At 36.1% G+C, this 21,923-nt stretch overlaps 1 protein-coding gene across 30 annotated transcripts in view; it reads left to right on the top strand.

Moving 5' to 3' along the window:
* LOC129743398 (dystonin) overlaps nucleotides 1-21,923 on the top strand; it is a 532,614-nt gene that overhangs the window by 317,041 nt on the left and 193,650 nt on the right. For 21 of the 30 annotated variants that reach the window (XM_055735402.1, XM_055735435.1, XM_055735420.1 and 18 more), the window contains exons 4-5: nucleotides 13,988-14,077; nucleotides 14,773-14,943. In XM_055735402.1, coding sequence (XP_055591377.1) covers nucleotides 13,988-14,077; nucleotides 14,773-14,943 — 261 coding nt within the window. Of the gene's footprint in view, nucleotides 1-12,686; nucleotides 12,705-13,168; nucleotides 13,229-13,987; nucleotides 14,078-14,772; nucleotides 14,944-21,923 lie in introns of all 30 variants that reach the window. The other 9 variants (XM_055735401.1, XM_055735400.1, XM_055735396.1 and 6 more) reach the window with 1 other exon arrangement.

Genomic DNA, 21,923 nt, shown 5'->3' with positions numbered 1-21,923 from the left:
TTTATGGAGCTTCAATTAAGAGCACCGAATAATGGTTGAATTTTTGTTTCAAGTTTTTTAGGAGGTTAAGCTCGGCAAGGGTGATAAAAACTTTAATCCAGTCATCGTAAGTTCACCTTTGATACTTGCACTCGATGATGCAATTTTAGCAAGTTTTTGTTTTGACGAAATGGACTTACTAAAGTGGGGTCAATCTAGTTGATATTGAAGTCTAATCGACCAAGAAATTTCATCAGATTGATGCGTTTGGATTGTCAATTTCATGTCATGAGCTACGCTAGAAGTTTTTAATAATTTTTACAACTACTACTTTCTATTTTTAAATTTTCAAATCAAATTCCGGTTTGTCTTTGATAAAATCGAAAGGCAAAAACGTCCAGCTGCGTCCAACTACAAATAAGTAGACAAATTACCCATCCAATCAAGCCAAACCAAAACAGGGCCGCCCCCGCTTATATTCATTTGTTGCTGGGCAGTTGATTCACTGTAAATGAACCCACTTGACAACGCCACTGCCCGGGGCGCAAATAACTGAAAGATGCGTAATTAATATCTATCAAGAAACCGATTGTGAATAATGATGATGATGATCGTGCCCTTTTCCGTTGTGCGGTTGGTTATCCGCGCTCGGTAACTTTGCAGTTCAGCTTTCTATCCGGGCATTCCCTTGGACTTCAGCGTCGTGACGTCAAGTGATGAGGCTAATGGACCTCTCCCACCTCTAGTTTCTTTGAAAGCACTCACATCACGTCACGTGGTGGCGACCACTATGATGATAAAGTGGACGACGTCTTTAAACCAAATCGGTCACGCGATTCATTGATCCCCCGGCTGATGATTGAACGATTGAAAGAAAACACTTAAGTAGTTTCTGCGCGGCTCCATGTCACGGACTTTAATCGCTGTGAAATTAGTAGTCGTTGACAGATGAGCGCTTTTCACCTTTTCTTGAAATAAAAAGTTGTTATCAGTGGGTTTTTCTTTAGTGAAGAAGCTCAGATGGAACGATAAATCTAGAACTCTTGTTGAATGGAAAATTTTATTCATTCGTTTGGATGTGAGTTGAACAGGAAGCTAAAACTATTTAGCTAGTTTTTTTGAAAACATCGTGGAAAATAAAATGTGACTTAGAATTATTATAAAAATACATTTTCTGTCCTTGAAGAAGATCCAAAACGGATTGAAACGTTGGATTTATAAAAAAAAAAACAAAAATCGTTTTTGCTTTGAAAAAGACTGCACGACGGAATTCCCCTGAGAAAAAAAAGAAATCAAAAATGTCACTCAGGTTTCAAAATTTAATGAGAAGCTGTTTTGCAACTAGAGATACAACTCCATTAGATTCTTCCCCTCAAAACATTTCCAAAACCAATTTCGGAAGCAGGGAATCTGTCCCGTAGTGCTATGTCAACGTGCCCAAAGGTGCACCGAAAAATGTCTTAATTTCTCACTCAATTGGATTTCCGGGGAACCGTACCAAAATGTGTCCGTCCAAGACGAAGACGAGTAACACTTCAGGATATTTGATGTATTTATAGCTAGGGAACCAGCCGCCAAAATAAAATTACATAAATCATGCACCAACCGATGCTAGATGCTAGTTGAATTCCATCCAGACATTCACGTTTGAACCAGCAGAGTACCACATGTGTCTTCTAGCGGCGTCTATCGTCCAAGTCACGAGACTTCAGCTTGATTTGCTCTATCTAACTAGCTAACTTGAAACCGAAAGTGCGTTGCCCTCTCACGAGACTTGCCGTTTACGTTCAAGTAGTTCACTTTGCGTATCCGTTTGTTTGGCGTACTGCTGCTGTTGCTGCTGCACTTAATTTCAGGCCGGCTCGCGCCTTTGGTGCAAAAATAGATCTTCCTTCTATTTATTTCTACTCACATTCTATGCGGATGCGGACCGTCCGTATCACAACAAACCAGACTTGCGGCGCAACATTTCTGCGCTTTCTAGGTATTTTTATGCGACTTTATGCGATTCTCTATTTGCCAGGCACTTTGAGAATGTTACTGAAATCGATTCAGAGAAATACCAAACGAAATATAATTTCTTTTTCATCTTTGTTTAGTGTGAAAACATAAGTTATCAAACTTGCAGTAGGTATCGTCGTCGTGTGTTATACACATCGATTTTCCACACAGCAGTTGATCATATAATTTACATGTTTAGAAAGGAAGCAACTATATTTAGACATAGATCGAGGAGGCTTGGGATTGATTGATCCATAAGAAAAATGCAAAGCATTGTTTGTAAGAAACATACTAGTTCCTCCTTCAAATGAAGATTATTTGCTGAAATTTAACCATCTAGGAAGACTGACGAGAAATGGTAAAGAATGGATTTTGAAAGCGCAGCATCTCAAAAACAGCCCTGAAATTGAAACTACTAAACGATTATATAGATCCCTTGTCTTTGGTGATACGATCAAGCCCAAAATTGAAGAAATTTTGCCCCTCGTAACATGGAACTCATTTTGGAAAATCATTGGTTATTCTTTCTTAATGTCCACTGATCGATCAAGTTTATATTTATTGTTCAATAATCTAATACCCAACAAAAAGAAACTTACTGAATACAATATTGGAAATCTGGATAGTGAATTGTGCGATATTTGTTGTCAAATTGATACGAATGAACATCGATTGAGGTTGTGTTTGGCAAACGAAGATGTAAGATTATGGGTAGAAAGAATACTACGAACGAGGTACAGAATTGTTTTTGTCAATATAGAAGATATATTAAATATAGATTGCGAAGAACCTCTACAAAAAACGGCATTGTGGTTAGTAGTACGTTATATAGCTTATTGCGTGGAAAATTTTCCAAATTTGAATTAGTATTTGTTTCAAAAAAGGATCCGCGAATTTAGATGGAACAATAGAAAAACTGTAAAAAATTTTTTGATTGTAACTTAAATATTTGTTAAAATAATGAAAAGAAGTGTAATGATTTTGTAAATGTAGGTTAAGTTTTTTGTTCAATAAAAAAAAGCGGAAAAAAATGGAAGCAGTCTTTTTTTCACTCGGCTTCGGCTTCTTCTGCTTCTTATATGTCTTTAGACCCAATCTTACCTTGGTACGATGGACGGTGCGGAGAGAGGATCCCACTTTTTTGGCCACATCCTGAACTGAGACAGTCTTTCTACTGGCGTTAGAACGCATGACTTTCCGGTCCAAAGTTTTGTCCACCGGACCCGGTTTCTGCCCAGATATTTTTTGACTAAGAAACGATTTCCTCTACATACTTCAGAATCGCATTTCGGATCGCACGGATGCGTACTCCTTCTGTTTTTGTCAACTGATTTAGCAAAAGTTTGGGAAAGTACACCATTTGTGCACGATAGTTTTGCGCTTCTTCGGAAAAAGCCCTTCTCATTTTCACGAAACTTATGAAAAGTTAGGCTACACAAAAATTTCCTTCATCAGTTATCCTTTCAAAATGAGCAATTGGATTTCCGCCTTCATTTTTTTTTTTGTACCAAGTCAATCGACCAAGAGTCGTTAAAAAGTCAATAGGCCTAAGGTTGATCGACTAAAGACCAATGCAATGCTTTTACTGAATATTTGTCATGAAATAAATATCTATGGTTTGACGATCAAAGGTCTCGAGACCAATGGTCAGAATAATGGCCTGTTCGCCAGTTGCCAGAAGCCCAATGTTCTGAAGACAGATGGTTTGAAGAGCAATACCCTGAGTGTTCAATGGCATGTGAATCAATGATCTGACAGTCCAATGCCTGAAGACTTATCTGCTCAAGACTAATAGCCATGAGACCAAATGGCCTGAAGACCATTGAGCTGAAGAATATTAACCTGAAGACCAGTGATCTGAAGATCGTTGACCATGAGGAACAATGGTCTGAAGATAAAGGGTTTGATGACCAATGGCCTAACGATCAAATTCCTGAAGAATTATCTACCAAAGATTTGGAGATTTATGATCTCAAGACCAGTGACCTAAAGATCAATGTCCTCAAGACTGGTGGTCAAAAGACGGATGATCTCTTTACCCACGTCTTCAAGACTTTCGGACTTATAGACGATGTTTTGGGTTGAAGATCGACGGTCAAAAATGTCACGACCCCAGTTTGACCCAACTGCACGATCCTATGCCCAAGGATACTACCAGTTAGGGAATTTCTTCCATAAGAGCACTGACTGAGTACAACTGTTTAGTTTCAAGTTCAAGTCCATACTGATTTCTTGTTACCCTCAAAAAGACTGTTGGTGAGCAAGCATCTTAATGAAGCTTGTTCTCAACTTACAAAAAGATTGACAATCTTAACACCAAATCTTACTGAAGACTATTCGCCTGAAACGGACGTGCTGTAGATTTTGGGGCTCAAGTTTGGGATCTGAACGGCATGATCTTGACGGCCTCGAAATTGACGACGGGATTGAAACTAGATGGCTTAAGGCCAACGACTTAGGTCTGAAAGGACTAAAGATAGTTCCTATAGGACATCCTAAAGAAGGTCTAATGATCACCTGATTAAGCTCCTGAAAACGCGGTCAATGAAAAATGAAAATTCAAAAACTTGTAGATTTGAAAACTGTGTCATCGAAACTAATGGGCTTATGAAAGTACTTCCATAGCTTATTTAGCTCAACTTAGTTGACTATTTTTTTCCACAACAAATTGTATAACCCGAAACGCAGAATTCAAATATATAAATTTATATCATTTTCAGTAATCTCATGTTATAGCGCTGGAGTGGCCAAGTAGAACAAGTTCAACCTCGTCAACTTTGCGCAGAGGCGAATAGAAGGGAGCTAGGGATTATCTACGCAATCTGAGTTCCAAAACTGATACTCTCTTAAAAAAAAAAAAAAAGAAACAATAACGGCGCCGGCCACGTCCTAAAAGTCGATAGGTGATGAATGAAAGATTTTTAGTAAAATAGGATCAACATTCAACCTTCCAGTTCCGTATTTTTGAAAAACTCTGAAGCAGTGGTAAGTCAGTATCTCCAGCTAAATATAGAAACCGAGTGGGCTTATGGAAGTACTTCCTTTTTATGAAGTGGAAATTTGAACACATAATGTCCTTTGTTTTCACCTTAAGATACTACAGCAAGAAGAGGCTTTGTTCTAGGACAGTGGTTTTCAAACTTTTTTCACTCACCGCCCCCTTTTGCAAAATTTTCGAGCTCAACGCCCCCCAGGGCAAATTTTTAGAAAATCTTAAAATGGTGATGATCTGGATCCTTGAAAAACTATTAGCTTTTGTTCTTTATGTTGTTACAAGAATTAACTCAAAATGCATTCAAATTTATATGAGGCCCAAAGGCCCATATTTCAAACTATATTTCGTGTTCAGAATTTTTTAATTCTATGTGCATACTATTTCGTCCGAATTGAATACAAACTAATTACGGTGAAATAACGTAAAAAATAGTATCATTTCATGATATCTGATTTTGTATCCTATTCAAAGTTATGCAGCATTCATGGGTCTTAAAGTTTAAATTAGATTCTAATAACTGAATCCTGGCAATGTTAGTGATAACCGAGTAGATTAAAAGTTCATCGATTGCAAATGGCACAGTTGATTTTTTGAACCGATTGAAATAAACAAGTAAGAACTTAAAATAAAAATTCTCTGACCTAGAAATTTTTTTTTTAAATTCTCTTTCCAAAAAGTCATCACTGAATCACAAATGAAACCTTATAAACAATTTTTTTCAAGGTTTTTTTTCTGTTTATCAGATTTTTTGAGACAGTATATTTTAAAAATTATCAAGCCTTGCCGTCTAAAATTAATCTTTTTAGTATAACCCAAAACAATCTTGCAAAACGTGTAGAGCGTATACAAAACCTGTGACCATATATAAAAATCTTTTATATACATTTAAAAAAACGAGCTACTGGAACAAAAATTTTCATGCAGCTTTGTAAAATTTTCGGTATTTTAGTTTTGAACCTGATGTTTAGTTCTGTAACGTAATTTCATTGTTTTGCATCGAATTTAATCGTTATTTAAAATCTACGATGTACCGTGATTTTTGAAAATGTGAATAACGACCTCGCCGCCCCCCTAATCCCTTCCAACGCCCCCCAAATTACAAAATTGAGTTCACCGCCCCCCTGGAAGTTCTCAACGCCCCCAAGGGGGCGGTACGGACCACTTTGAAAACCACTGTTCTAGGATATATTCATGGCATCCTTATGAAGTTGCCATCTGTCAACTTCCGACTGGTAAGGAAGAACCCGAGTGTGCCAGTTCTGAAACGTTTTCAAAGTAGCTTGCGTACTTTTCACTTATAAGAATGATAAACAAGGAACAGGTTGAATGTATTGATCTTTTTACGGTCTTATAACTCACAGACGGACGACCAATGATTTTGATGCCTCGATGATCTGAAGACTTATGAGTTTCTGTAGATAAGCAAGAAGAAACCGGGCAGTCTGAAGTCTTTTGAGGACGGCTGGAAAATCAACCATTCCGATAGACTGAAGACCAATTATTTTAGATTTTCTATTGAGGACTTAAGGCATGAAATAATGAAATGAGGATTTTAAAATTTATGGGTGAAGCAGGTATAACTACTTAACCCTTTTAATGCCGCACCGAATCGCCGCATTTGCAGAGATTTTATAAAAATCGATATTTATAATTTTGAATTGTATTGAAAGGATTTTTTTTGATTGCTTGAAATGATATGATCTGATTTTGTAGTCGGAAACCTTACGCCCTGAGCTTTCATGACTAAAGACGAAGGGCCTGGGTTGAAGATTAGTAGCCTGACAAACAGTGACTGGAAGATCGATGGTTTGAAGACTGACCTTCCTCAAAAATAATGAACCGAGGAATCACGGGCTAGAATCTGTTGAAGTTTCATGGACGACAGGAAGCATGCAAGGATGTTAATTTCTTGAATCCATGTTATTTATGCTCAGTCTTAAGTTAAGAAAATTCACGATTAGAAACCTTAAGGTCTGAAACTTCAAAAAGACGAACGACCTGACCTCAAAATTTGTTGCTGGCAAATGGCAACTTCAAAACTCGCGTCCTCTTTTAAGTTTCTACCAAAAGCCTAAACATCGAGAAGACTTAAGATCGACTGACCGACCTGGATATCGACGGCCTTAAGACAGGAAGCTAGAAAATTGAAAGCCTCACTTTCTGAAGAACATCATTCTGAAGATCAGCCTGTCGAAAATTTATAGCCAAGAGATCGTTGGACAGATTACGGAGAAAAAAGTGTAGTATCTTCAACAATGACCTTCTTATATTCAATCATATTTTCGATTAGTTCTCGACCAACTATAAATATTAAACGTTTGACTATATATATATTCAGATTTTGAAGACGATTTCGTTCCTTTACTTTCTCCCGCGTGGGTCTAGTGAGAGAACAGCTTTGTTGTTCTCTCAGCGATCAGCAGTGCAACCAGATTACTAAAAATCAGAAGGTGTATTTGCAAAAATTGCCCAATAACAGAGGCAGTAAATATTGTCGCTGGCAGCGGTTCGAATGCATTGATAGCAAAAAAAATGTGCCCTCTTGCATTCTTTCAGTATGTATGAATATGGTGTCGAATATCTCCCAAATCGTAAACATTTATCGTTTTAGCCAGAAGTTGAAAATATGTACGTATATTGCCTCCACTTTGGTGGGTAAATGCTGTTTTTTCGAGTTTCATACGATTATTCTATAATGTATATGAGACGTATAACAAAGTTGTTGAGAGATATACCTACAAAAATGTTTGCTGGGTATAATAGATTCAACTGTAATAATGCAATTGATTCAATTGTAAATATGATAGATTCAACTTGAACAGTATGATTGATTTAACAACAATTGAAAATGATAGATTCGATTTTATTTCTATGATTGAATTAATGAGCTAATAATAGATATGTTAGATTCTCCTCATGTGTTTAATTTTACTCTACTATTTTCACAATAACCTTTTTCCGTTTTGTTTCATTCCAATTCAATACTTTTGATATTTTGAGTTGATATTTTATTTTCGTCCAACAGCTTAACATACGTCTAAATTTGAAAGGTCAAAACATCAATCTGAAGATATATTTTTTATTCAAAATTATCTCGGATTATAACCATATTCTTCTCTGTTCTCTAGTCGAAATTTGGAGCCGAAACGATATTGTTTATTGTTTATTGTTTATAAAAATTAAATCATCTGACATAGTTGTCTTAATGATTATCTTAATACTAAGTTTACAGAAATCGTACATTTAGTTAATATTGATTGTTTCTCATTTGATCACAAAGGTTACATTCAATCAGACGTTTAAAGGTTGCAGTTGAGACATTAAAATCAAACAGAGCGTAGTAGCGTAAGAAACTTATTTTTGCGGAACGTAAGGGGTCGTTGTGTCCATAGCGCGTACTTCTTGTTTCCAGTGAAAGCCAGTCACGATGTCGGAGAGCTCTTTCTGGTGCATATATATTGCAACGAGATAATATCCAGGAACAGTCGATTTCATTGCGAAGAATCTTTGCCACGAACAGTGATTGACCGATGGTATGACGATTTGACAGCGTCTGAAGCTCAAGCAGAGCACAACGTTGTGCATACGGCGGCAGGTTTAGAGAGTTCTCCCAAGGCAGCTCACGAAGAGCATAACGGACGAATTTACGTTGAATCGCTTCAAAACGCGCTACCCATACAGCTTCATAAGGCCACCACACCAGGTTTGCAGATTCTAAAATTGAACGCACCAGACAGCAATACAGAGCTCGTAAGCAGATAGGATCTGTAAATTCTTTACTCAAACGTATGATAAATCCCAGCATTCGGTTGGCCTTTTCAAGTGTGACACAGTAATGACGCTTAAAAGTCAGGTGACTATCCAAAACAATGCCCAGGTCCTTTATTTGATTTACACGTTCTAAAACTTCGCCTTGTATGTTATAGTCGTACATGAAAGGATTTTTCTTCCGTCCGAATGTTATGATACAGCACTTAGAAATGCTCAAAACTAGTAGGTTTCCAGCGCACCAATTTACTACGGTATCGATAAATTGCTGTAATATATGACAATCGGATAAACTGTTTATGACCAGAAAAATTTTCAAATCGTCTGCGTACAGGAGTACTCCGCATCCAACAAGCAGCAAATTTATGTCGTTGCAGAATAGTGTGAACAATAGCGGGCCCAAGTTACTACCTTGTGGTACCCCTGAAGTTGGGATGAAATCTACAGATTCTGATGATCCAATTTTAACGGCTAGACGACGATTAGTAAGGTAGCTTCTGATCCATGCACATAGTCTTTCGGAGAATCCCAAACGTTGCAACTTTTGAAGCAGAATTACGTGATTAACTGAATCGAATGCAGCAGTAATGTCCGTGTAGATAGCGTCAACTTGCTTGCCACCATCCATGTTGGATATACAAAATGATGTGAACACTGCTAAGTTTGATGTTACCGAGCGTTTCGGAAAAAATCCGTGCTGATTGTCTGAGATCCAATTACGACAAGCTGAAAACATGACATCGTTGACAATTCTCTCTAAGACCTTCGAGCAGGCAGCTAGCGATGTGACACCTCGGTAATTGCGCACCTCTTGCTTATCACCTTTTTTGAAGATTGGGCTCATAAAAGATTTTTTCCACATGGCAGGAAATTGCTGCAATCCAATGGACTGATTGAAAATATAGGTTAGAGGCTTCAACAGTCGAGGGAGGCACTTTTTTAACACGCAAGCAGGTATTCCATCCTGTCCAGCTGAAGTAGAGTACTTAAGATTCCTAATAGACTCTGAAACCATTTCCTCGCTTATAACAAACACGTCAAGGTTTAGCACATCCATGGGCAATCGTCTGATTGCTGCGTTAATTTGATCTGCGGTTGGCGATTGTTTTGAGAATACACTGGAGAAGTGCTCCGCAAATAGATTACATTTTTCAGCAGGTGATACGGCAGTTCTATCATCTAAATGCAGCTGCGCAGGCAAACCAGATTCCTTCCGTTTGGTATTAACGAATTTCCAAAACTTCTTTGGATTGCGGCGAAGCTCACTCTGAGTACGATCCACATAGCGACGGTAGCATAGTCGATTGTAGACCCGGTATTGCCTGGTAGCGTTGTTGAGTTGCAGTTTAGTTAAAGGACACCTGGAGTTAGTAAATTTTCGCAGCAATTTTGAACGAAGCTGTTTTAGCCGTTTCAGACGAGCATTAGTCCAAGGAGGTCGAAGAGGAGGACGAGCCATAGGCACAGATTTATCAAAAACGTCATCCATAATTGCGCTGAATGTGTTTACAATTACATCTACACTGGAGCATCTTTGAAGAATCGTCCAGTCAATTTCAGCTAAAACTTGATTCATCACATCAAAATCAGCACGATGGAAGTCGCGAGCAGATGTGTCGAAAGCTTCCACAAAAGCAACCGGTCTTGGGAATGAAATCTCAAACTCAAGCGGAGGATGGTAAACATCTATTGGTACAACGGTGTCACTGGCTTCGAAAATGGTGCTGATCAAGATTGAGTCGTCCGTAAATACCAAATCCAGCGTTCTATTTTGAAGGTTTCTTATGCCATTTCGTTGATGCATTCCATTCAAAACAGTCCCATCCAAAAATGAGGCGCTAGCCATACTCAGTACTGTGGCAGAATCAACAACCAGATTGTTGCTATGAGTACGAACCCACATTAATTGCGGTTGGTTAAAATCACCAAGAAAAATGATACCACTTGAAGGATGTTGCAACCTAGCTTCCGATAACGCCTCAACATGCATACCTATCACTGAGCTATCCTGACTTTTTTCCGGTGGAATGTATGCTAATCCTATCAAAAGTGAACTTTGTGCATAGGACACTTTTACCCACAAGTTTTCGATGCCATCATTATTATCATTCGTTACGATGGATGAGTTTAACTTACATGATACAGCTATTAGTACTCCCCCACCCCGACCCCCGACCCCCGATATATCCAGTTGATGTTTTGGCTTTTCAAAGTTGGACATTTTTTGCGAGGGTAACGCTTGGCGAGGAAGATGGCCTCGGTTTCGGTTCAGCCTGTGTGATCTTCAGAAGCCGCCACGATTCTGAAATTCGGAAATCATAAATATTGATGAATCCCTGTGCTGTCGTCAAATTTTGCTCACCTTTACTGTCAAATTCAAGCTATTCTTAATACTCTACCTAACAAATCCGTTTCGGGAGCTCCGCTGGTCCCAGCAGCTGAACTCAAAAAGCTGGTAACTGGTCCCAGAAGATGGTCCATTTCAAACGTTGACAAGATGCTGCATCCGCCAAGCATTGACCTGAGAGTGGAGGTCAGAAAATGAAATTGATAGCCTATAAAATCTAATCAAACGGAAAATACAAATTTATAATCTTAATTGGAAGTTAAATCTTTTGAAACATGTTAGAGATCAACCATAAATGTATAGTTGAATCTATTATATTTATAGTTGAGTGCATAAAATCAATTATACAATTATAGTTGAATTTATCATATTAACAGTTGAATCAGTCATACCATTACAATTGAATCCATCATATTTATAGTTAAATGTGAGATGTCAACCAGGAATGTGTAGTTGAATCAAATATATGTGTAGTTGAATGCACAAAATCAATCATACATTGTAGTTGAATTTTTAATTTTTACAGTTGAATCAATCATACCATTACGAATGAATCGATTACATTCATTGTTGACTGAGTAAGGTCAATCAGCAGTTTGTAGTTGAATCAAATATATTTATAGATGAATTCTTAAAATCAGTCATACAATTGTAGTTGATTCTATCATATTCACAGTTAAATCCATTATACAATTACAGTTGATTCCATTATATTCATAGTTGATTGCGTAAGGTCAACCGTCAGTTTGTAGTTGAGTTTATTATCCGTGCAAGGTTGCCCAAAAAAAGTGTGTCTTGGGAAAAAAATCTGACTTTCTGTGTTTTCACTCTGAAATTTTGTGACGGTTTTATGTGATGAAAATAGCATTGATTTCATTCAAAGTTCATGAGAAATTGTGTCTCTATTACATTTTCTTATAATGACATTCAATCTTATAATGACTTTCCAAAACAAAGTTAGAAATCCAATATTAATATTGACATAAAAAATTAGAATTTAAGAAATACGTACAAAAAACTAAAATTTTCGAAATATGTGAATATTTTCAAAATTCTGTTATCTGTGACACAGATTTAGTCTTTTTGCTCAAAATTCTGTGAAATTATAGTTTTTTCTGTGATCTCGGCAACCTTGCCCTGCAGCCTGAGAAACTGGTTTTGGAAAGCCTTCGGTCCTCAATTCTTGGATATTTCGAAATTCAAGCGTGGCGATCTTGAACCGAAAATCTGGATGTCTTGGCCCTGCAGTTAAAATGTCAACAAGCTTCCATGAACTGTTTTAAGGCTGAAAGTTGTTCAAATAGTACAGGGAAGATCAAAGAACTTAAAGCAAGATTCTATTCTATTTTTTTTTTAAGGATTTAACCAACTTAGTCATTCGTCCTCTTATAAAGGCAAGATAAATTAGGTAGAATCCGAAGCAGAGCGTGTCAGTTTCAGAGCGAAACTAAACTGAAAAAGTAAAATTGAGAAAGTATAAGAAACAATAAACAGCATAAAATTTAAATTTAGTACAATCATTGTAAAATTCATAAAAAAAAAAACAATTCATTTTTACTATTCATTCATTTTTACACGCTTTCCCCCGTTGTGCAGCATTGGAAGTATCTCAAGGTATGCTTAAACAGAGTTGCTATAATTAATGTGCATATAAACATTTTTATTATCATATTCATTTCCAAGAGTAAACTAGAGGCTTGCATCGCTTCATCAATTCCGTCACGGAGAATCTATTTTCCAATCAGAAAAGTATACAGTTGTATTTCTTCTGTTTCGATTTTTTTGTTTACCTAATATGGATATTTATTACACATGAAAAAAAAAATTATTTTTTTCTTTACAATGTTGAACTATGGCAAATCTACTGTTATTGCTGATTGGCTTAAACTTCATTCTTTCTTCTATAAAAAATTATATTAAAGCTTAAACTATATGCAAGCGAGTCTTAAGTTCTTTGTTTTCCATTTTTATTTTTTAAATGAAATCATTCATGAACAACAGAAGTAGCAATTAAAAAACCTGTTGAAAAACGGTACCTCATTATTTTTCCACATTTTCCACCATCTATACATTTACAGACCTACACCCATTTACATGTATGTGTTATCATCAATGGAATACCCTGTTGTCCGCCAGCTGTAAGTTTTTCGATTCTTGATGTCGTTGTTTTATGTCTTTGTTGTTTTCCGTAGCAAGCAGTTAGCTGTACTGTTTCTTTTTTAGGTTCCGTAACTAGATTTTTTATTTGTTAAATTTCTACTTTCCTTTGAAACTTTGCTGTTGCTGTTGTGATTTTTTATTTTGGTTTCTAGCTGTTGTTGTTGTTATAATTAGTGCGACGCGCCGCCGCTTCCTCAATATGTTAATTTGCCATTAGTATCCGCCACCTTTTATTATTGGTTTTGTACCGCGCTTTTTTTACCAGTCACTCCAGCTGAACGGCTTTGCCGCTGCTACTGATAATTGGCGTGTGATTTGAATAAATGACCGGATTTCGCATGCAGACAAGCGACGCGTCGGCTGATTTGCAGAAAAAAAAACTGGGATTCAGAAAAAAAAACCGAAACCGAAAGAAAATAAACACCTGAGCCAGCGGCCATTATTGTTGGTGCCGTGTAGTATTTTCCGGTTTTCTCTGAGGCATCGATCTGGAGCATATGATAAGAACTATTCCTTCCAACAGCTGAATGTTCGTTTGACGTTAAGTTTCTCTGCATTATTTTTATTTTTATTTTTTCGTTTTCTAATGACGCAAATCGAAATCGATTTTCACTTTTTCCCTACATGTTTATTTTATTGCAACAATGTTTCCTGTAGCACAACCTAGTTTGAAATACTATCGTGAAACTAATTCCGGATTTTTCCTCTTTCTCGAACATTTCATTCACAATTCACAGGCCTCTCGAAGGGTAGACGACTTATTCGAAGATCTGCGCGATGGACACAACCTTCTTTCGCTCTTGGAAGTACTTTCTGGCGAACATCTTGTAAGTATCTTAAAGTTGTTAATTGGCTTAGCTGCATAGAAAATAATTTACGATTCTAGAAAATTCGATAAATTTCGGAGTTTGGATTCAAATTCAGATTTCAGATTCAGATTTCAGATTCAGATTTCAGATTCAGATTTCAGATTCAGATTTCAGATTCAGATTTCAGATTCAGATTTCAGATTAAGATTTCAGATTCAGATTTCAGATTCAGAGTTCAGATTCAGATTTCAGATTCAGACTTCAGATTCAGATTTCAGATTCAGATTTCAGATTCAGATTTCAGATTCAGATTTCAGATTCAGATTTCAGATTCAGATTTCAGATTCAGATTTCAGATTCAGATTTCAGATTCAGATTTCAGATTCAGATTTCAGATTCAGATTTCAGATTCAGATTTCAGATTCAGATTTCAGATTCAGATTTCAGATTCAGATTTCAGATTCAGATTTTAGATTCAGATTTCAGATTCAGATTTCAGATTTAGATTCCTGATTTCAGATTTCAGATTTCAGATTTCAGATTTCAGATTTCAGATTTCAGATTCAGATTCCAGATTTCAGATTCAGATTTTAGATTCAGATTTTAGATTCAGATTCAGATTTCAGATTTAGATTCCTTTTTTTCTCAACCTTTGTTCAATTTGCTCAAAGTAAACATTAACATTGTCTGATTTTTTTTTTCTTTTATTCTAGCCAAGGGAGAAGGGAAAAATGCGCTTCCACATGCTGCAGAACGCCCAGATGGCGCTCGACTTCCTGCGCTTCAAAAAAATCAAACTGGTCAACATCCGGGCCGAGGACATCGTCGATGGGAATCCAAAGCTCACCCTCGGCTTAATTTGGACCATAATCCTGCACTTCCAGGTAAGTCGTCCCTTTTTGGCAAATATTTGTTTATTACTTTTCGTTGTTTTTTCGGTTCACTCTCACACGAAATTTTCTTACTCGATCTGTAGGACTTTTCCTTCGAGTTTTGTTTTCGTTCTTCCAGTAGAGGTAGATCGTGTGAGAAAAGTTTGTTCAGTTGGATTCACCAAAATTTGGCGACGAGGAACGAAAAAATAAAAAAGGCAATTGTTGTTCATTGGCTAACGCATTGGCTGGTTTTTGAATGTCACATTTGTTTAAACAGCCGTTTTTTGCATGGTGACGTTTCGTTTGGTTCGAGGACCAATTCTTAATTGAAAATTTTAAAGGAAACAATCAAATTTGTTGTATTTTTGAACTAGTTTCTCACAGACTTCAATTTCTTTCCGGACACAGAACACAAATGTGACATTCGTTGAAATTCAAAATTGAAACCCATTTTAGATCTTCGAAATTTGTTTCATTTCATAGTAAAATTATGTTATTTTCACTGCCTGTCGGTATGTTTACACACTAAATCTTTGACAATAATATGATCGATTTCCTCTGTTTTTTTTGGATCGCATACTCAACTTTCGATAAAACTTGTTCATCTGACACAAAACAACCATCAACAAATTTCTCTAAAATTAATCTCACCTCAACTTAAAATGCAATCGACACCTGAAATCCAATTCCAATCCACAAACTCCAAGTTGTATCGAACGCCAAATTCTGACGTGGCTCTGAGCCTGAGACAGGTAAGTTGTCAGAATTGATCCCTGTTCCCAAATTTTGAACCTTCAATGCCTTCCCCATGTTTGTTGATTCATTTTTACCATTCATGAGATGTAGAATGAATGTGAATGTTTCTTTTTTTTAAGATCGTCCATCATTTTCGTGTTTCACGCTTTGAGATTTATGTTTATTTTTCCTCATCCTAAGATGACAACGGCTGTTGGATTTGAACATTCCTTAGAAAAAATATGTATATCACTGCAGTTTTTTTTAAATTAAGCTGAAAGTTCATATCCACCCACGTTTGATGTTGCAGATAAATCCGATTAAGCGTGGCTCGATGTTCACTTTTGGAAAGTTTGGAAAAGGTGTTGAAATCGATTTGCCTCTTTCATGATTAGGTGTCAAGCATTCAATATGTCACTTGAAGATGAACATTTAGTACTCTATTCTATGAATCAAATTGAAACTGAGTTTCAGAATTGAACTGATTCTTAACTTGAACGCGGAATTGTATTTCTGAGGTTGATTTTTTGTTTGAGTGCAGACACCTGGAAGTCTCCATACCGTTTGAATTCAGAAATAAACAAACAAACATAAATAACCAAGTGTAAAAACAAGCTCCACGAGTAGGTGGAACAAGATCTTTCTGAGTGATTGCAACCTTAATCTGATCCATTCATTCTATGGCGGGCGGCACTTAATTCCGAGGCACCGAAACCGAGATATGCTTTCGAAATCCGGACGGAATGACACCCGTGATTCGATACCGGTTCACCTACTACTTCAGCTCATGGTTTATGCGGAACATGTCCTACGAAATTGCCTTGAAGCAGCAAACAAACATACAAGTAATCACATGGTTCCACTCTGAGTCTCTTCCTAGACTAGCGAAAGGCCCACAGCTGATGGCCATTACGCGGGACCGTAAATTCATTCATGGATCTAGAATGGCGCGCATGTAGCCTCCAGCTTTTATTGGATATTAATTACCCATATTCCGAGCTAGTCAGCCACCCACATTTGTGTTTTTTTGCCAATAAACGTTGTCATTGGATGCCTGTGACAGTCTCTCACTGGGGCTATTTGGATGTAAATTTCTGACAACAGCCAATCTCGGCTTTGCGGAGGTGTACCACCGCCATCTCTGAAGGTGGCTTAGATTGTCCAAGATCAATAACATTTAGTCCATGGGTGCCGCCGTCGCCGCCAAAAATTCATTCACAAGCTCCAGTTGTCGCTTCTTACTCCAGTCTAAGTAGGAAGGTACGACCAAACGACGACGAGGCGTTAAAAGTTGAATTCATTCATCCTACCTGACTAACCTCTAAGCTAAGCCAAGCAATCTAGCTGTGCGAGACTCATTCATAAACTACATTTTGTGACCGACTGCCTTCAAGTCGTCCGACGTCGGTCGTCGTCGGTCGTAGGTTGTAAGGTATTGCCTGCTGCTGCCTGGGTTTTTCGTTCCCCTCGCGATTCTTGCCAAGGTAGACAATCAGTAGATGAATTTTTAAGAAATAACTTGTCGCACAACGCTTCATTTATGGCGGTGAGCTCATTCATTCATTGTGGCTTACTCGACTTTTACATTATGCAAATTGCGCCTACACACGCACCTGGCTCTTGCTTGACAGTTGGCTCTGATGGACAAACAGATGGAGGTTGCTTATCTTGTTTTTAAACTACGTTAACATAAATAAAGATTTAGAAGGTGTATGCAGGATTTGGATAAGTGATCGACGCTAGTAAATCCATGATATTTGAAAACAAAATTCTCACCAATGACTATCAATCTTTGGCACACATTCACCCAATATACTTATGAGCTAAAATCGACTAAAATTAATCAGTAAATGTGTGTCCGATAGTTCAAAGCTTTATAGATATGAGTTTTTCTGGTTTGAGGGAATCAATATTGTTAACAGATCACACACTCAGGGATAATTAAAATTAAAAATTATAATCCTTATCAACCAATAAACCTACACAGGAACTAAAAAACTGATTTTTAATCTTTTCACTATCTGTTGTTCTATGAAGAATACAAATTTTTCTAATATCAGAGAAAGAGAAACTTTGGAAAATAAATGTAATCCAAATTTTTTTTTGGAAAATTTAATAGAATAGGTATAACTTAGGCTTACCAGATACTTTCAGAAAAAAGCGGGACATTTCACGAAAAAAAAGCGGGACACAGCCGAAAAAAGCGGGACATTTGAGAAACTCTTTAAAAAAACTTATTTCTCCTTAATAATAATTAAAAATAGCTTAATTGTATAACCTAACATCATCCAAAGTTGCTCATAGAAGGTAATCTAAGGTTTTTTTTTCAAGCGGATTGATTATATTCAGTTTTTCCTTACACGACTTCCATTTTCCCTGGTTTTAATCATAAGCAGGTTTAATTTCCACGGTTCTCGTGAATTAACACGTTATTTGAGAGAAAACATTCCAAGTTCCACATATAAACGGCGGATTTGATATTACTTATACAACCAATATGTAATAAAAAACATATTTCAAATTTGTTTTAAAAATTTGAAAACTCTAGAAAATTTCCATCATTGAATACATTGGAAAACTGAGTCTAAAATGGTGATGTACAATATAAAGCGGTATAATTTAGATTCTGGCAAAAATTAAGATCTTTAATCATCTGGAAGCAAATTTAACAATATTTTCTTCATAAAAAAGTTATTTACATTGCATTGAAGAAAACAGAAACAGAACATTAGAGTTATTCAGTAGGGGAGAATGAGGATACTTGATCCCTGGGGATACTTGATTCCTTAGCTATATCTCGAAACTGGAATGTCTTACAAAGATCAAATGTTCTAGACAAATGTGCCAAAATGAGCAAAATAACAATGCTTGTAGTTTAAAAAATTTTAACAAAATAATTGTTTGAGTAATTGAACTTTGTTTGAAAAATTTCACAAAATGTAACTTGAAGATCTTTTTTCATTACTTTAAAATGTTCCTTACATGGGAAAATTATGAAAAAAATATTTGTTCCAATGTATCAATCGTTCGAGCGTAAAATGAACTTAATATGCCATATCTTCAAAGCAATGGAAAACTCTCAACTTTTTTCAGAAAAAGTTTTCTAAAATGTTGATTATGGGTACAATTGATCCCCTAGAGTTGGGTACAATTGATCCCCCTTCCAAACGGCATTTTTTTCTTCTGAATTGATCGTTATGATTGCTGATTATGAAGTTACTAATATTTATCCAAAAACTAATATTTATCAAACAATTGTCTGAAGAAAAGAGCAAAAATAATTAATTTTCTCTTAATTATAAAAAATAGCGCCTTTAAGTATGCAATGATATTAGCGTTGTGACAAAGTTATAGAATTTTCTTCTTATGTCTGCTATAAATTGTGAAATGAGAACAAACATGACTAAAATAGTCAATTAACATTCTATCTAGGGGTTTTGTTTGATTTTATACAAGGATTAGGGCTTCCTGAATAAAAGATCAAGTCTCCTTCAATAGGGGATCAAGTCTCCCCTAACTTCAGAAAAATCGCAATTTTTTTTACTCCCACGAAAATGCTTCTAGTTCATCTACGGGTTCAATAATCGTTCTAATTTTTGGAGCATAGAAACTTGAAGTTACAAGCTGTCAGAAAATGTCAAAGACGGCAAGTTGCTAAATTTTTCCAAAAAGATATGGTGAAAATAAGAAAAGGGGATCAAGTATCCCCACTCTCCCCTATTGTCTTATATAAAATATGTAAAATGCTGCCTATTTTAGAAAAAAAAAGTTATTGAAACGATGCATTCAAATTGGAGCTAAAATTTGATTGTTTTTAGAGTAAGTTAGTGAACATTGTAAAAGTTTTCCAAGAAAAGAAAAGCGAGACATTTTAAGGAAAAAGAGGGACAGCGGGACATCCAATATAAAAGCGGGACATGTCCCGCTTTTGCGGGACGGATGGCAACCCTAATAACTATTTCTGACATCACAAAGGGGCGTTAAACGCCCGGCGTTTGTGATATAAAAGATATAAATTATTTAACACCTTTGTTGAAGACTGCAGAACTTCATTTTGGTTTCAAATTTCTTTCAAATTTTATTAAATTTAATTTTTTGAAATTGTATTATATTACTAGATTTGCGTATGACTGGAAAAACCTTAAATGAAAATTTATATAATTTTTTCTCAAAATTCATAATTTGCCTAAATGATTTTCTTCATTTTCAATATCTTTGTGACATTTTATAGTTTTATCAAAAAAGTGCTCCAACAAAGGGTCTTTAAATAAATAAAAAAAAAAAAAGTTCTCCAAGTGCACTAATTTCGCCTCATTCGACACCTTATTCGTACCTATCAGAAGAATGCAAGAGAGCTTAAGATTTTGCTCTCATAGCCTTCAAATCGTTGCCAATATGTTCCAGATCTCTCATTGGTCAATATTACTCAATTTCTGTCTGATTTTTAGTCATCTGGATGCACTGCTGATTGCAAAGAGAACATTACGAAGAATTCTCACTTGAAGCCCGAGCGAGTGCAAAATCATTTCAAAGTTTACAAATATGGTGGACTTTCTATCATATCCGATTTAAACTGACTTCAGACGACATTTTATACGAACTTTTCACTTTAAAGTTGGGAATACGATTCGGAACACCATTGTAAACGACTTAAGTTATCATTTCTGATACAGTTTAATGTTTGCTGGGTTGTTTTTGAGATAAATTTAGAAAAAGGTTTTTTAATCCATCAAAGGAATTTGACCACTTTACTAAAAAAAACAGCAAAAAATAACAAGTGTTCTGAAGATAATTTTCATGACTCAATAATTAACTTTTCTGAAGACCGTGAGTGAAATTGTAGATTTTTTTTATCGCAATGCTATGCACAATGGGGAAAAAGTGTATACACCGCGAAGAAATTCAATATCTTCCCTCCCAAACAAACGAAATCTATGAAAATATACTCTCCTTTAGTGAAAGTGTCTAGAGAATCGATTGGACATTGTTTTAGACACCGCACGAGTTTATGAATGGATTTAGTCACTTTTTAACTCTAAATTTTATAAACGATACAGATGAACACTGATTTGGATTAAATAAATTTGACGAAAAATACACCTATCTTGTGTGTTTTTTTCCGAGGACTCAAGTGAAGGCTATTTGAACAACTGCATGCATCAGAAACTGAAATAATGACCGTTTTACCGTCAATTTCCCAAAATTTTCAATATAGTTCAGAAAAAGCGTAGGGACTGGGAAAAATTGGAGCAAATGAAACCTCTCTAGTGTGTGTTGTTTTTTTTTTTTCGAGGAATCGAATAAAGGCTATTTGGAGTTCCGGCTGTTAGCGGTAGCTCAAATAGCCTTCATTAGATTCCTCAGAAAAAAATCACAGGGTTTCAAATGTTTAACTTCGGGCTTTTCTGCAATATTTAAAAAAAATGTAGATATTAGAATTGGGGTTAAAACAGTCATAATTTCAGTTTTCGATGCTCAAGTTGGCTCAAATAGCCATCATTCGATTCCTCAGAAAAAAATCACACTAGATAGGTCTCATTTGCTAAAAAATTTTCCAGTCCGAACAAGCTTTTTCTGAACCATATGAAAAATGTTGGAAAATTGAGGGTAAAACGGCCACTATTCCAGTTTCCGATGCGTGCGGTGGTTCAAACAGCCGTCATTCGATTTATAGGAAAAAATCTTGTCAGATAGGTCTCATTTTTTCAAATTTTTCAAGTCCGAACTTACTTTTTTCATAATAAATTCAAAAATATAGGGGATTTGAGGGTAGAATCAGCCTTAACTTTTCCGAAACGTGTGGTATCTCAAATAGCCTCAACTTGATTTGTAGAAAAAACACACAAGATAAGTCTCATTTGATTTAAAATTTTCAAGTCCGACAATGCTTATTTTTTTGAATTAATTCTAGGCTAATTGAAGGTAAAAACAGCCATAACTACATTTTACGATGCGTGCGGTGGCTCAGAAAGCTGTCATTCGATTTCTAGAAAAAAAATCACATAAGATACGGTTCAAAATTTTCAAGTCAGAAAAAGCTTTTCAGAACTATTTGGGAAATGTAGGATAAATTAGAGTTAAACATTCACCACAACTCCAATTTACGATGCGTGCGGTAGCTCAAACAGCCGTCATTCGATTTCTAGGAAAAAAAATGCAATATAAGTCTTATTCGGTTTAAAATTTTCATGTCCAATCGTACTTTTTTCATAATTAATTTAAAAATATAGAAGATTTCAGGGAAAATTAGCCAT

Source organism: Uranotaenia lowii, chromosome 2, assembly GCF_029784155.1.
Source record: "Uranotaenia lowii strain MFRU-FL chromosome 2, ASM2978415v1, whole genome shotgun sequence".
Classification (NCBI taxonomy): domain Eukaryota; kingdom Metazoa; phylum Arthropoda; class Insecta; order Diptera; family Culicidae; genus Uranotaenia; species Uranotaenia lowii.
This window is presented reverse-complemented; position numbering and strand designations above follow the sequence as displayed.